This window comes from Carassius carassius, chromosome 25, assembly GCF_963082965.1.
Source record: "Carassius carassius chromosome 25, fCarCar2.1, whole genome shotgun sequence".
Classification (NCBI taxonomy): Eukaryota; Metazoa; Chordata; class Actinopteri; order Cypriniformes; family Cyprinidae; genus Carassius; species Carassius carassius.
This window is the reverse complement of record NC_081779.1, coordinates 2,883,863-2,900,327: the sequence shown is the minus strand read 5'-3', so window position 1 is coordinate 2,900,327 and position 16,465 is coordinate 2,883,863. Positions and strand designations below refer to the sequence as shown.

At 32.4% G+C, this 16,465-nt stretch overlaps 2 protein-coding genes across 12 annotated transcripts in view; one reads left to right on the top strand and one right to left on the bottom strand.

The window, feature by feature from the left end:
- The window catches only part of LOC132103913 (large ribosomal subunit protein P1), a 241,786-nt gene that overhangs the window by 180,975 nt on the left and 44,346 nt on the right, over nucleotides 1-16,465 (bottom strand). The gene's annotated exons all lie outside the window — the stretch shown is intronic.
- LOC132103910 (focal adhesion kinase 1-like) overlaps nucleotides 1-16,465 on the top strand; it is an 88,004-nt gene that overhangs the window by 66,535 nt on the left and 5,004 nt on the right. For 4 of the 10 annotated variants that reach the window (XM_059508983.1, XM_059508982.1, XM_059508980.1 and 1 more), the window contains 14 exons: nucleotides 336-359; nucleotides 1,437-1,534; nucleotides 2,637-2,721; nucleotides 3,024-3,124; nucleotides 4,910-5,025; nucleotides 5,105-5,205; nucleotides 5,444-5,533; nucleotides 6,512-6,716; nucleotides 7,527-7,884; nucleotides 10,053-10,178; nucleotides 10,258-10,365; nucleotides 14,222-14,284; nucleotides 14,686-14,725; nucleotides 15,757-15,851. In XM_059508983.1, the coding sequence (XP_059364966.1) occupies nucleotides 336-359; nucleotides 1,437-1,534; nucleotides 2,637-2,721; nucleotides 3,024-3,124; nucleotides 4,910-5,025; nucleotides 5,105-5,205; nucleotides 5,444-5,533; nucleotides 6,512-6,716; nucleotides 7,527-7,884; nucleotides 10,053-10,178; nucleotides 10,258-10,365; nucleotides 14,222-14,284; nucleotides 14,686-14,725; nucleotides 15,757-15,851 (1,610 nt within the window). The remainder of the gene's footprint in view (nucleotides 1-335; nucleotides 360-1,436; nucleotides 1,535-2,636; nucleotides 2,722-3,023; nucleotides 3,125-4,909; nucleotides 5,026-5,104; nucleotides 5,206-5,443; nucleotides 5,534-6,511; nucleotides 6,717-7,526; nucleotides 7,885-10,052; nucleotides 10,179-10,257; nucleotides 10,366-14,221; nucleotides 14,285-14,685; nucleotides 14,726-15,756; nucleotides 15,852-16,465) is intronic. The other 6 variants (XM_059508985.1, XM_059508984.1, XM_059508979.1 and 3 more) reach the window with 2 other exon arrangements.

Genomic DNA, 16,465 nt, shown 5'->3' with positions numbered 1-16,465 from the left:
ATGTAAATTAAATGAAACAGATTGTTTTTTCTGTCTTTTATGCTTTGAAATGACAAATGAGTAAATGCTCCCAGGATTAGATTTTTGTCATTTTGTTAATGACAGTTTCAGTTCGCTGAGATAGTTTTTATAATTTATTGCTCATTGTACAGGGCATTTTTTTAATCTGCTGAATGCACAGGTTTTCTAGCAGCTCTGTGGGGATTGTTTGACATGTCTGTCATTGATAAGTGTGTGCAGCTCTCCACATCTCATCCCTCTGTTTCTGTCTTTCCATCCTGAGCTTTAATTCTGATCTAAAAGCCCAATCTCTGACTTTTCTCTTTAACAACCAGCCCAATGCTATGGATTAGACGCAGGTAACACCATCCCTCTGTTTGTGTGTTTCTCTCTTTCTTTTCTGTTTCTCTGTCTCTGTCTCAGTTTTGCTGTGTGCTTGTGTTAGAAGCAGGTTCGTCCTCATATCACAGACTAATGCAGGTTTCATAAAGTAATTTTTATGCATTTCATGGGAATCGAACCCATGACTTGACATTGTTAGTGCTACGATCTAACTTACAGAAGCTTTGAGGTTAAAAAAAAAAGTATTGTGTGTCACACAGCATCTTTAAGGCATTATATTATTAGCAAGCAACTTTGTATTATTATTGCGTATAATCCAATTTAAACCAGTTTGTAATATCATTATTAATAATATCTCATTGACATTAAATACTTTGTATAACTGAAAACCTGCAGAAGTCACTGATATGCAGCCAAACAGTTTATTATTGTTTTTGTTTTGCTCATTTATATTTTTCAAATAATTTGTTTGTTTGTTTGCATTAAAAATATTTTATTTTATTTTAAGGATTTAAAATTTTTTTTTTTTTTTTTTTACGTTGATATTCAGCATTAAATCAAATAAATAAAAAAATCGCAGTAAAGACATGTTAAAAAATAGTTGTTCGAATTAATTGTGCATTTATTAGTTTACGTTTTTTATTTTGCTGTATCGTGATTTTACAGAACATTAAGGACTTTATTGAAGACTTATGTCAGTACAGGTTATGTACATAAGTCAGAGTGGACTTCATATTTATTATGACAAATGGAAATGATTCTGGCATACGTGTGCAGTTTGTTCCTCTCAGTGTTTTAGGTTTCTCATAGCCAGTTTTGCATCATCTAGTGACTGTCCTTCTGTCCATCGTCTTCACTCATGTCCAATTAAATATGGCGTCCACCCTGACCTCAGTGTTTCTAAACTTGCAACTGGCGACTATCAAGCGATATGATAAATGCCTGAGCTCTGCATTCAGTAAACATTTGTTGATCTCGCGTGCAGCATGTGGCTCTTCTGAACTTACGTGATGTTTAGTTTGTAGTTTCTGGATTCCTCTGTTTGCTGAGCTTCAGGTGTGTGACCGTTGGCTTCTTGTGTTTTTCATCTGTAGCTCAGGACTATGAGATCCAGCGGGACAGAATCGAGTTGGGACGGTGTATCGGCGAGGGCCAGTTTGGTGATGTCCACCAAGGGGTTTACATCAGTCCGGTAAACAACAGATTCATCATCCACACGGTCCACAGACATATGAATCAAACAAAGACTGTATATTCGCCACGAAAAAAGTGTGCCAGCTGGTGGCCCTTTTCATTTTTGTCCAAAAAAAAAAAATCAATTCATATCAGAATCCCATGTTACAATAACGATTATTTAGCATACATTAGTTAGAGTAGATCTGAGTGCATTCATTAAGCTCAACCTTAAAACCCTATTATAAACATTTTTGGGAAAATAATCGAGATGTTTTAGTTAAGAAGTATAATTTAAAATACATATTTTATATAATTTTATGTAACAACATTTTTTATACTTTTGGTCATTTTAAACATTGGGTCCCAAATTAGTTTTCTATTGATCAAGCAAATACTTTTGTTAAATTTATGGAAAATATTCTTATTTAAAAAATAATAATAATAATTTTATATAATAAAGAAGTTTATATAATATTTTATTATTAGTTAATACAATCTAACTTTTGGTCCCAAACTAGCTCTCTATAAATCAAGCAAATATTTTTGTTACATTTATTAAAATTATATATATGTGTGTGTGTGTGTGTGTGTGTGTGTGTGTAATTTTATATAAAAAAAAGAAGTAAATATTTTTCTTACATTTATGGAATACATTTTATATGGAATATCCATTTTTATATAATACATATGTTTATATAATATCTAAGTTTATTGCTGAGTGAGGTCTTAATTCAGGCTAAATCTTTTTTTCTTCCAAATAAGTCGATTTTAATTCATTTTAACAATTAAATGTTGTTTTTGATTAGATTTGTATGTATGTTTTATGCTATTATGTTTATAACAGTCACAGATAAGCAGGTCATAAACTGTATTTATGATATAAAAAATGTTTTAATAAGTGTTATAATATGTATAATTACTTTTCAAGATGTTCCATATGTATTTTGTGACCGATTCCCTACTGCATTTTACTTAGCTGTTCAAACCAACTAAAACGTCTCTGTTTGTGGACATACTGATTTGCTACTATGTACTTTTAATTTGTCATCTTCCAGGATTGATTCACAGAGTTTTTGAGTTGCGTGTGTTTGATGTGAAGCATGTGCTCTACCTGACAGGAGAATCCATCATTATCAGTGGCCATCAAGACGTGTAAGAACTGCACTTCAGACAGCGTGCGTGAGAAGTTTCTGCAGGAAGCTCGTGAGTATCAAGAGTACACACTAGTGACCTACAGTACATCACCACAGAATCCATCTGAGCTCATGCTAATCTGCTGTGGGAAGTTTCTTTTGTTTCATCTGAACGCCTGATTCCTGATTGCCCAATTTCATTAAAAATGTTATTTTATTTATTTATTTGTAAGTTAAATATGAGGAAGTCTCTACTACCACATTTACACACATTTACAGAGAAGTCAGAATCCCACAAAACCAGACGTATTTTGCAAAAGTGTGGTGAAGTGAGAATATTTTGTTCAGCTTGTGTGATTTTATGTTTGACAGTGACAATGCGGCAGTTTGACCATCCACACATTGTGAAGTTGATTGGAATAATCACTGAAAATCCCGTCTGGATCATCATGGAGCTGTGCACGCTTGGAGAGGTCAGACAGTGTTTTAACCCCATAGCTGTCACAACCCCCCCTATGGAAGTAAAATAATGACTTATGTCTTTGAAACAAAAAAGCATGCTGCATAGCACTAACTGAAAAATGATGCATTGCATTAACAGTACTTGCATTTTAATGCCTTGTATTTCCAGGGCTTGCATTGTTAGGTCCTGAAATTTAATGTAGTTGTTCATTTAAACTGTGAATATTTCAATTCAAAATATTTCACACACCTTTTCATAATTAAAAAATCAATAATTCATATTGACGTTCCAGATTTCACTTCCAAAATATTAAATCGGTTAAAAAATACGATGTATAATATTCGACAGGCAAATTTCGGTCCATTTTATTTCACTTTCCAAATTCGCTTCCACAAATTCAGTGGTTAAAATTCGGCAGATAATTGGCCCTTTCACATCCGGGAGCTGCAGGAATAGCAGTAGAGCACAGAGGCATGATTTCCATCTGCTGTCAGTCGCTCACCAGCAGGTGGTGCAAGCAGCTGTTAAATAAGGCCAAAGCAACAGGTGGATTAAGTAATACAGTTACAAAAACTGATCTGCAGAAATTAAGCAAGCGCTAAGCAGAAGTTTTGATTATCGGGGCATGTGGAAAAGCTGATTGTGCGTATGTTCATTTCAACCTCTTTGCTGTTACCAAGTAAGCAGCATTCAAAGGAGATTATAATGGTGTTTCACCCAGCGCTGAATTACAGAACTAACATTACATCTAAGGAAGACATACATTGCTTTCGGTTGTTTAGTTTCCGTAACTTTGTGTCATGGCTTTTGCGTCGCTAAGCTGTAATACTGGGGATCCCCTCACGTCACACTCCAGGATTCCCCAATGACGAGTAACGCTTCTCAGTCAAATAATACTGTGATATAAGACCTCAGATCTCAGAATAGATTTTAATGATGATTATGCAAACTATATACAGGCAAGCAAATGGGGTCAAAAAGAATCCAATGCGCTGCATTTTCTTTATAATTGATTTCCATTACCGCTGATCTATAAAGTCGACAGTCCCACAAAGATGTCAATACCATGATTAGTTTTAACAATATGCAAAAAGTGCACTATCCGAATTTAAATTGTTATTACTCTTTTGAATACAGACCTAAGGTTGGTCTCTTTAAAGAAAAAAAAAATCAGCAGATTATTGTAAAAATTGAACCATCTAAAAAAGTTTCAAAAAATTATAGAAATAAAATATAAAGTTTAATGTTTGTTTTCATAACAGTTTTACTCTAAGACTGCTATAAAATTAAGCCTTTTGTCTAAATAAGTTATGCTCCAAATTTGAAGTTGATATTACAAAAATTGAGATTCCTGTGAGATTTAACTTGGGGTGTTATACCACAAACAGCCACCGGGTGACACCCAAACTCCATTGAGATTTATTATTTAATCATTTTTCTGTCAGAAATGTCTAAATTTCTCTGTCAATATCACACAATAACCTCAAATGTGGAATTTTGATACTCAGACTTTTCCAATGATGTGTATTTTGTCAAGATTATAAAAAGTTTTGATTTTAAAATACCATAATACATTTTGTAATATGACACTTGACACCGCCCACTTAAGATATTTAAGTATGATTTCCACGGTAAAGCAATGTCCTGGTTTCAAAATGCTTTTCACAGAATGAATTTTTGACTTTTTTTTCAAATGATATCAAGGCAATAAAATATTTAATGGCTTTGGCCGCGCCAGTGCTCACTGTAAAATCTTCTGTAAATCTCCATTGAGAACTGTTTGATTCCTTTTTAGTTGAGGTCATTCTTGCAAATAAGGAAGTACAACCTCGATCTGTCGGCGCTGATTCTGTTCGCCTACCAGCTGAGCACAGCGCTGGCGTACCTGGAGAGCAAACGCTTTGTGCACAGGTGACTGAAGTTTGGAGATCTCCACAAGCTCAAATCAGGCTTTCATCAGTTTTCTGAGGTGAATGTGTGCTTTGCGCAGGGACATCGCTGCCAGGAACGTGTTGGTGTCTTCCATGGATTGTGTGAAACTTGGTGATTTCGGTCTCTCCAGATACATGGAGGACAGTTCCTATTATAAAGGTATGTCACACTGCATTTCTGTTTGCTGTTTAACGAGCAATCAACCAAAATACAACATCATTTAATTAATATGCATGTGCGAGTCTCATTATAGCACTTCCTACATTTTAGAGGCTGATTAAAGCTGCAGGGAAATGTTGTAATGAATGCAGAAATGTTAGCCCTGGCGTCCTCTGGTGGATAGTGAATGTGTGTTTGATTTGCTGATAGTGTGTGAACAGTGGTGTCTGTTTTCCAGCTTCTAAAGGGAAACTGCCGATCAAATGGATGGCTCCTGAATCCATAAACTTCCGTCGGTTTACCTCAGCCAGCGACGTCTGGATGTTTGGTGAGTGCATAACCTTTTTTACTCTGAGAAACTGGAGGATGAATGTTTCATGTTACGGTATTCTTACAGTTTGAAACCATCAACATACACCATCAACGCCATCTTTCTGTTATTAATACTATTTTAGTTTTATTGGAAATACATTTAGAGTGATGTATTATTTTATTATTATTATTATTATTATTGAGTATTATTTTGTTGAATTTTACAGTTTAATAATAAAATATGAAACCTTTTAGATTTTTATTTCAGAAAAGTTTTGTTTATTTATTTATTTTAAAAAAGGGGACAGTGTACATTCAAATAAAATCAACATTTGTGAATGTAAATGTACCCAAATTAGCCCAATGGCTAGTTTTCATTGGTAGTTCCTTTGCCTGAAGTTATTACGACAAAAAAACTAGAGGAAGAAAAAAAAAGAAACAAAATAGAAAAAAACAATAGCAACTACATTCAAGCAACAAATTCTACAAATGGACAATAAAGAAATTAGGAAATACGTATAGGAAATATAGAAAGCAGCTTATTAAGATATATAAATAACATTAATATTCACATATAAATCCTGCAACCATCTTAAGATGTCATCATCACACACACATATATATATATAAACGTTATATGTAACGTTTTGATCAGGCAAGCTTCCTCACGTTCAAGTAACAAAGGTTGATTGAAACATTGCAAATAAAATAAAATATATTTTTTGGGGGGTAGTGTTTTCTTTATAAATAGAAACATTTCATATTTATATATAAATATTTAATTTGATTAAATCAGCTCTGGTAAAAAAGATAATATAATATATATATATTTTTTATACATAATATAATATTACCCAATATTTCATATATTGTTCTGTAATAATTTATTTATTGTATTTTTTTATTGAGTAAACGTTCCATTTCTCAAAAACCCGGCGCAGCACTGAAGTCCTGTGTGTATCTGTGGTCACTGAGGCAGGTTTCTCTCTCTCAGGTGTGTGTATGTGGGAGATCCTCATGTTCGGCATCAAGCCCTTCCAGGGTGTGAAGAATAATGACGTGATCGGGCGGATAGAGAACGGCGAGAGGCTAGCGATGCCCCTGAACTGCCCTCCGACCCTCTACAGCCTGATGACCAAATGCTGGGCGTACGACCCCAGCAAACGCCCGCGCTTCACCGAGCTCAAGACACAGCTCAGGTCAGAAAACAGCATCTCAGTGCTCTGCTTCTGACACTAGAGGTCTCCGTTTAGCTTCAGGGATGTCACCAACTCTTTTGATGCACAAAAAATAACCTTTTATCATTCACTGCCCTGCTTTCATATTTGCTGAACAAAATCCAACACTTGTTTCTTACTAGTTTTATGCTGTTAACTCCAAAAATAGTGTTTTGTTTTTTACTGTAGCATGTCACACAAGAACAGCTTTTCCCTTCCGGCCACATTCAATCTGAACAAGACATGACATCTCACGACTCAACATCTGCAAACAAAACATCTTTATCTGTAAATAGCACATATGCACATTCATAATTCTGCCTATTGATTTTTCACTCTTTATTTTATTACCATATTATATTTTTTCATTTATTGTCTGTTCTCTTATTCATTAGTTTTATTTCACTTTATATTCTTAAATTCGATGTATGTCTGTCTGTCCAATTATTTGTATTTATATATGTGTATATATATATATATATATATATTTTTTTTTTCTTGCAAGATGCAAGGCTATTTATTAACAATTTAATGGTGCATTTCAGCATTTTAAATGTTGGCACTACAGTTGCATTTTTACTAGTTCTGTGTGCATTGATAAAGAAAAGCAATAGACTTAAATGGCTTGTGCTACACATGTAAAGCATTAATTGCACACCTAATGTGCATCATTTGCTTTTCTTTTTCTTTTAGTTCTAGCTAAAAAAAAAAAAAAAGAAAATCAGAAGCCCAGACATGTGTTTGTCAAATGCATGTGACATGGACTCATTCTGGCTGTGTCTGTCTCTGCAGCACTATCCTGGACGAGGAGAAGGCCCAGCAGGAGGAGCGTTTCCGTATGGAGATGAGGAGACAGGTCACCGTGTCCTGGGACGCTGGGAACTCAGACGAAGCGCCTCCGAAGGTCAGATCTCCATCCACATCAGATGTGAAGGATAGCAAACAGCTGTTTTGTGTATCAGACCACGTGTTTGGAAAGACCTCTGGCCCTGCTCAGGTCTGGATGGAGTGTATGTGTACGTGTTTAGTCTGTTTCAATCAGTGTTTTGGGTTTTTTCCACAGCCCAGTAGACCGGGTTACCCGAGTCCTCGATCCAGTGATGGCTATTTCCCAAGTCCACAACACTCCGGTCAGCACAATCATTATCAGGTAACATCACTAGCACCCAAACACACAAATAATACATCAAAATATAAATGCATACCTATATGTTGAGATACAGTAAAGCTTGTTTATTCATTTATTTAGTGAACCAACTTTTTAGCCATCAGCGTTTCTCAAGGTATAATGCATATATAATGTTTATTAATGCAGTATAATGTGGCCCTTCTGTATTTATACAGATTTCTGTATTTTCCAGCCTGATAACCTGAAGTTGACGATGTGACCATGTTTTTAAATTTGTCATTCGAATTTTTTTGTTGAAATCTTTTGGCAAAAAAAGAGAAGATTTAAGATCTCCCAGCGGTTTTCTCTATTATTTTAATGTTTAAAAGCAGAGAAATCAAGCTGCCGCTCACATAAATATTGTAATTTTACTTATTATGATTATTATTATTATTATTTTAGCATATATATGTATGTATGTATATATATATATATATATATATATATATATATATATATTATTTTTATTTTATTTTTATTTTTTTAACAGTACAATAGTATTATTCCAATATTAATATATTCTTATCGATTGGTTTAATTTATATAATTTGAATAATATTAAAACAGAAATATTTTTTATAAATAATTATTATATTATTTAATGTTTTGTAGTTTTAGAGTATTATAGTATTATTGAAATAGCAATATTACTTTATTTTTTATTTTATTGTTAATTTGTAATATAAATATTTTTATTGAAATAATAATAAATTAGAAATATTTTTTATTAGTAACAATAATAATAATAAAACTGTATAATCTTACGAAATGGACACACTGAGTGCTGTAGCCAAACAATGAATCCCCCAAACTATCTGGACATAAAACACTGGTCAGATCAGTCACAGTTGACGAAGCACACACTTCTGTCTGATTTACTGCAGTGTTTAGTTCAATCATCTGCTCTGAGTCTCTCTGACAGCAGGCATTTCCTCTGAGCTCTTTAAAGACGCTGCTATTGTTGAGTCCAGATGCATTCCTTCAGCTCACACACACACACACACCGCTGCTCTTATCGCCGCTCTGTCTTCATGCCTTAAAAGGCTTTTGTGCTCAAAGTGCCTGTTATTTTTGTATCGGGTGTTTGTTAGACATTATGAGCGGAAGAGCAAGGGGTCCGAGACGCTCCGGGGGTCTTAAAGTTTAACTGAAATCACTTTCACAACACATTTTAGTTACATAATGCAACATTTATGAGCATAAAAGGAATTAGGGAAGGATAAAATACAATGGTACAGTATTTAATGGTATATAATATTGCTACTAGTATTATTAAATAAAACAAAACCTATTTTTATTTTATATATAGAGAGAGAGAGAGAGAGAAATAATTTTAAAAAGCTGAAATAAAATTAAACATTAAATGAAGAACTAGCTGAAATAATTTATGTTGTGTGCATGTATTAAAATGGGTAAAAATGTTGAAAAGAAATTAAAACTAAATTAAAATATGTTAAATATAATTTAAAAAAATGGTAAAAGAACATAAAATTATTAGAAATTTAGATTAAAATGAAAGTTGAAAATATAAAAGCTAATTCAATGCTGAAATAAATAATAGATGGAAAAATACTAGCTGAAATAAGTTTAAATAATTACTAAAAGCAGTAACTGGACATTTAAAAATAAACTGAAATTTATAAAAATGAAATAAGTTCTAAGTACTAAAATTGCTTTTTTAATTAAACCAAAATGAAAATTACAACTTAAAATATAATAATTAAAGCTAAATCAAAGCTGAAATATAATAAAATATAAATATTAGAGTAAACATTGAAATAAGTTTAGGTTCTGAAAGTAAGTATAAAAATTAATTGGAAATAAAAAATAACATTCAAATAAAATAAATTAAACAAATACAAATATATATATAAAAAAATAAAAGCTTATAAAAATAATAAAAGTGCCTAACAACATTACTTAAAATTAAACTAAGTTTAAAATGCAAAATGAAAATATAAAAACATTAAGAAAAACAGTATCTTAAAATAGTAAATAAATAATACTGATTGCCACAGTATAGTGTATTGAATTTTGAAGACTTTGACTGTTTTATTTGTTTATTTATTGATTGATTTTTACAGCTTTTACCGGTGCATTTCGGAGCATGTACTAAATGATTGAAATCCATGTCTCATCATTTTGTCAAGGGGTCTGGATATCCTGGTGCACACCTGCCCGGTGCGGGATTCCCGCCGCAAGCCTCCGTCCTCGACCCGCATGAAACATGGAACCATCACAGACAGGAAGTGCCAGTGTGGTCTCCAAACATGGAGGTGAGTGAAGACACCGGGACGCTCGTGAGTGACTGAGCGGAGGAACACTGTTATAACTGCTGCTGCGTGTGTGTGTCAGGATGGGGGCGCTCTGGGGCGGAGTCACCTGATGGAGGAGACACTCATCAAGCAGCAGCAGCAGATGGAGGAGGACCAGAGATGGCTGCAGCAGGAGGAGAGCTTCCTGGTACTCACACAACAGAAGCCAACAATCATTTAAACTAAAATCTTTGAAATAAAGTTACTATCTATATATATATATATATATATATATATATATATACTAATAAAAGTTAATATATAATATATAAAAAGTTATTATAATATAAACCTTTATAAAATATTACAGATACAAATATTAAAATAGTATAAATTATTATTAGTATTATATGTGAAAACCTTGAAATGTTTATTCTTATACTTCTTAAAAAGTCATGGAAATTTCTAGAGTAAAAACAAAAAATTAAGTATTAAATAAAATAAAATACATTTTATAAATATTTAGATATTTATTTGATATATTTAAATATATTTATGAAGAAGAGTATTAAATGTAATGAAATATAACATATATACAAATATTAAAACGCTATAAATATGTTTTTATTATTATTGTTAGTTGTTGTAGTAATATTATATGTGAAAACCTCGTAATTGATTTTCAAACCTGGATTAAAGATTAAATTAAAGATTAAATTAATATAATTTTAAAAAGTCATGGTAATGTCAAAAGTGAAATTAAAAAGTAAAGTTATATATATATATATATATATATATATATATATATATAGTTTGTGTGTATATTTAAATATGTAAACAACAATATTTATAGAATATTATATAATTGTGTATTATGCAGTTTATAATAATAGTTATAATTTGTATTTAACTTATAATTTTTCTAAAATTATAGTAATTCTTAAATTATAGATAAATATCTAATAAATATTTATAATTAAAAACGCAATAACATTATTACACATATTTATTTAGGATAATAAACAGTTTAAAAAATAAATGTGAAAATTACTATTAAAAATGAGTTACAGTGGATGGAAGAAAGGGAAGAAAACGAAGAAGAAGTCCTGATCTCCCAGATTCAGTCCTGAAAACAAAGCTGTAAATCTGTGAGCACTTCCAAACTCTTTTATCGGTCGCGTTCATCTCTGCCAAACCCCTCCTGAGTTTCTCAAGCTGTTTATTTCCAGATGATATTTTAGGCCTCATATTTATAGTAATGTGGGAATGTTGGTGAGATGTTGCTGAGAACAGTTTCCTGTGTGCCGAGAGAGAGAGGTGTTCAATTGACACTTAAAATGATGTTGTCTGTAGATTTGAGGATTGTTGTCAGGACAGACTGGGCTCTCCGTCCAGGGGAAAGTTGGGCGGGGCTGAGGGGCGTTTGGTTTGGCAGTGAAGGCTGCTGGGAATGGGTGGAAAGCGTGTGGTTGGAGCCGCTCTGAGAAGCGTAAGCTTCTGCTTCCTCTGATTGATGAAAACAAATACTCCTCTCAAAAGAAAAGAATCCGATTGAGTCTGACTCTGGATTAAACACTGATATGGTGAGCAATTTGACCATATCTATAAAAAAAAAAATATATAAAAATATATATATTTATTCTATAAACAAAAATGGTACACATCAAAATATAATTATTTCTACTGAATATTCGATGAATAAATGGTTTATATATTAAATGATCACGGGTTGTTGCATTTTTTGATAGTTCAGTAATTACGTTTATTTATATATCAGTGTTATTTTAGAACCACTGATGTAATTTTAAAATTAGTATTTTGAATTAGTTTTTTAATTTTAATAAAAAAAAAATATATATGAATTTTTATTTCAGTTTTAGTTTGTTATTTTAGTACATCAAGTACTAGAATTAAACTAAATGAAAATTAGAAATGGTTTTACATTTTAGAAATGCTTTTTACAATACAAATTGTATTTTATTTTATTTTTTGTTAATTTTTTTTGTTAATTATAAATTCAATTTCAGCTACAGCTCTATAAAGGATAATATTTGACCCTGGAGCACAAAACCAGTGGAAGTGTACATTTTTCGAAATTGAGATTTATACATCATCTGGAAGATGAATAAATAATCTTTCCATTGATGTGTGGTTTGTTAAGAGGACGATATTTTACTGAGAAAATAAGGAATCTGAGAGTGCAAATCTAAATATTGAGGAAATCGTTTTTAAAGTTGTCCAAATGAATTCTTAGCAATGCACATTACTAATCAAAAATGAGGTTTTGATATATTTACAGTAGGAAATTTACTAAATATCTTCATGGAACATGATATTTACTTAATATCCTAATTATATTTGACATAAAAATCGATAATTTTGACCCATAAAATGTTTTTTGGCTATTGCTACAAATATACCCCAGAGACTTCAGACTGCTTTTGTGCTCCAGGGTCAAATATTGTGGCCTCATTGAAAACTTATAATTAAATATTGACCTCATTCAATATAATCAAGCACAGCTGAGTTAGTGTTTGCACAGCATATAGTTTCATCCTTGTGCTTGGATTAACATCATCTGACAAAATAAATTCAATAAACTCTAGAGCTTTTGCATAAAGGTTTGCATAAAAAATGTCTTATTATACAACAGTCTGCAAAAGAAAGTAAGATGCAAGAAGCAAAAAAAAATGTGACTGCTATCACTCACGCTTCATTCATTGCACTGGAAATGGAAAGTCAAATCGAGTGCAGTGCATTGTGGGATACAGCGTTCCATGCACTTTGATTCTAAGCAAATTCAGACATTCATCTGGGTTTTCCATGCAAAAAAATGTGCATACTGCACATTACTGTATCATTGTTGCTGTTGGAGCAGTATGTGTTGTGTGAGTGAGATCAGAGCCCGAGTCAGCAGCACATACCAGGAGCTTTTCTGCTTGTGTAAAACCAGTGGGAGGAAAGGGAAGCGTGGGATGTGAAAGAGAGGACAGACCGACAGGAAAAGACATGTGAGGGAGCCTGAGAGAGGAAAACCAGGCACAGAGAGAGAGAGAGCCGTGAGTTTCTGCAGACAGACTCACATCTCTCATGGAAACACACACAACTGTCTCTTTCCTCGCCGCGGCGCGCTCACGATCCCTCGCTCACAGGATGCATCTCTTCAAGTTCTGCTTTGGAAAGACGGTAACTGGACTTCCATAGAGAGGGATGATCTGGGGTTGGGGAGTTATTTTTGTAGATGCTTTGTTGAGCAAGAACTTGTTGTTAAGTTTGTCACTCCTTCATTGTTGTTGGTCTGAGAGATCTTGAGATCTGTCAGGTGAGAAAGTAGACGTGTCAGGGGATTTTAAAAAGCCTGGACAAGTCACGCAAATTGATATTATTTTTAAAAGTCATTCAAATTCTTAGAGTGAAAATGTAATAAAAAAAATAAAAAAAACATTTAAACAATAGATATTGATTTTCAAATTGCTGGTAAAAAATAAATATTCAATTGTTTATTATTATTGTTATTATAAAAATATATAATTAATATAACTTCAAAGGTCACAAAAAAAATTCTGTGAAAAATATTTACATTTTCAAAAATGTTTTAAATATTTATGAAATTACAGATATTTAAATATTAAAACTTTATTATTATTATTATTCTATGTTTGGATATATATGCATATTTGTATTTTATGTGTGAAAAATCGATTTTTTTAAAATTGTGATTTCCAAGCTTTGAAAATAAATTCATGCAAATTAATATAGTCTTTAAAAAAAGTTTCAATATTTTTCTAGATTGTTTAATCATATATTATATTATAATATTTATAATAAACATGCAATAACTTTGTTATAGACATCTATTACTAATAATAAACAATAATTTGGAAAAAATCTAAAATTACTATTAAATATAGCAATAGTAACAAATTTTGAAAATGAAACATTTTTTTGAAAAGTTTCCGTTTTGTTGTTTTTGATGTGATTGTGCTTTTAATCCAGTCATGTGATGAGTGAATGATGACTGATTTATTAATACATAAGTTTGAGTAATGGTTGTGTGTGTTCAGAAGCCGGAGTCGAGGAATTCGAGGGGCAGCATCGACCGCGAGGACAGCGCTCTCCAGGCCTCGGTGAGCCACTTCCCATGATTCCCTGCTTGTTTTTGTTTCTTCCCTGAGGGAGATTTACAGTGCCACAGCGAGGACACCATATGCTCCTCACTTCCTGTCAGAGTCGCAGCCAGTAACACCGATCGTACTCCAAACAGAGGAGAAACAGCCTCAGACTCCATCAGAAGGAATTCATTGAGCAGAGAGCAGAACTCTGGGAATCTGAGACCCTGAGAGGAGAAAGGGTTAATTAAAGGGGCATCGTGGGGGTTTCATCATCTTTGACACATAATGAGTGAAAAACAGGAGTCATCTCCATTATCTAGCTTCACAAACTACCCAGAATTCCACCCTGATGGGCAGCATGAAGGGTCCAGAGGAGAAGGGGTTGTAATGGCTTGTTTGTGACTGTTTTGTTTCAGATGGGGAAGCAGCACATTTATCAGCCCGTGGGTAAAGCAGGTACAGACACACATTTTCATTTCAGTTTATACAGAGATGGATCAGAGAATTTTATCTTCTCACATAAAACTAATTTACCTGCTCGTGACAAACCTGGAAAAATCTTTCAGCCTGAAAAAAAAAGTCTCGATAGTTACTAAGAACGTTTGGAATTTTCTGGTGGCAGTTATTGAAAAACATCTCAAATACCGTATGCAATTATAATATTTCATTCCAAAAATTGGATTTTTATTATAAAAATTTAGCTGTTTCATTTTAGTTAAAGCTTTAGTAATTCAGAGGTGTTTTTGTCATTTTTACTGGTTGTAAACTTCTGTGTGCGTAGTTTTCAAATAATTTTTTTGTTTTAATTATTTTATAATATTTAAATCTAGAAATTGTATATATATATTATATTATATTGTAAATTGTATATATATTGAAATTGTATATATATATTATTAATATATTATATATATTATTGTATATATATATAAATTGTATATATATTGAAATTGTATATATATATATATTATACAATTATAATATATATAAAATTATAATTTTAGAAATGTCTTATTATAAGTGCAATCTCTTTAAAGATTACACTTATAATACTATAACCTAAGTCAGTAATTACATTTGAATGGAAATTCGTGTAATATTTAATACATTTAAATTGTGCAAATAAATAAATATACAAAGCTGTAATACAGTGATTAAAATGTAATATTTAAATATTTGTTTTCAATATCTGTTCATGTAAATGTATAAATGTATAAATAATGAAAACTGTCCCGCAAGAAATGCTGTTCTAAGACATTAAACTTTTTTAAAAAAGTTAAATAAAACAACATTTCCATACTAATTATTTTAAACTTAGTCTATAGTATTATAATTCCATATGATTTGTAGTTTTTGTGCATTAATACAGAATGCAATGCATTTATGACCAGCGCTGAACGTGTCTCATCCAATGAGAATTGTGTTATAATGACTAATAATGAAAACAGTAGAGCAGAGAATCATGTGATGCTTCCTGTGTCCAACAGAACATGTGGCTCCTCCGAAGAAGCCGCCCCGTCCCGGCGCTCCGAGTCACCTGACCAACCTGAACCCCGCGGACAGCTACAACGAGGGGGTCAAGGTGCGTGCTACTCCCTTAACTAACTCACTAACTCACTCACTTCCCCAGGCATGATGTTGTGTTAACGTCTACGGGAGGTGAATGCTGAGAGCATGCTGATTGGCTGTTGTGTTCTGCATGCTGCTCTCATGAACAGTAACACACACACACACACTCACACACACATAGAGTTTAGATAGAGTTGATCTTCATCAGCAGAACACACTCCAGCCAAACCTCAGAGAAAAACCACCACACACACACACACACTCACACACTGATCAGGACACAGACGCTTGCTCAGTAGTGCACCTAAAGTTCATTGAATAAACAAATCCACATCCATCCTGAAGACAGAAAGAGTTTCACTATTATCTCTGTACTACTATACTTTTTATTCCTACTATTTACTACTACAGTTTTTAGTTTTAGTTCAACTTTTAGTGTGTGTGTGTGTGTGTGTATATATATGTATATTTAATATCAAGTTAAACTAAATGAATATGAGAAATAGGCAACTAGTTGAAATAAAATAAGTTTAATTTTTAGAATATTTTATTTCAGTTGTTTATTTTCAATCAAGTAACAAAACAGTTTATTCTTTATATTCACCAAAAAAAATTAGCATTTTTATT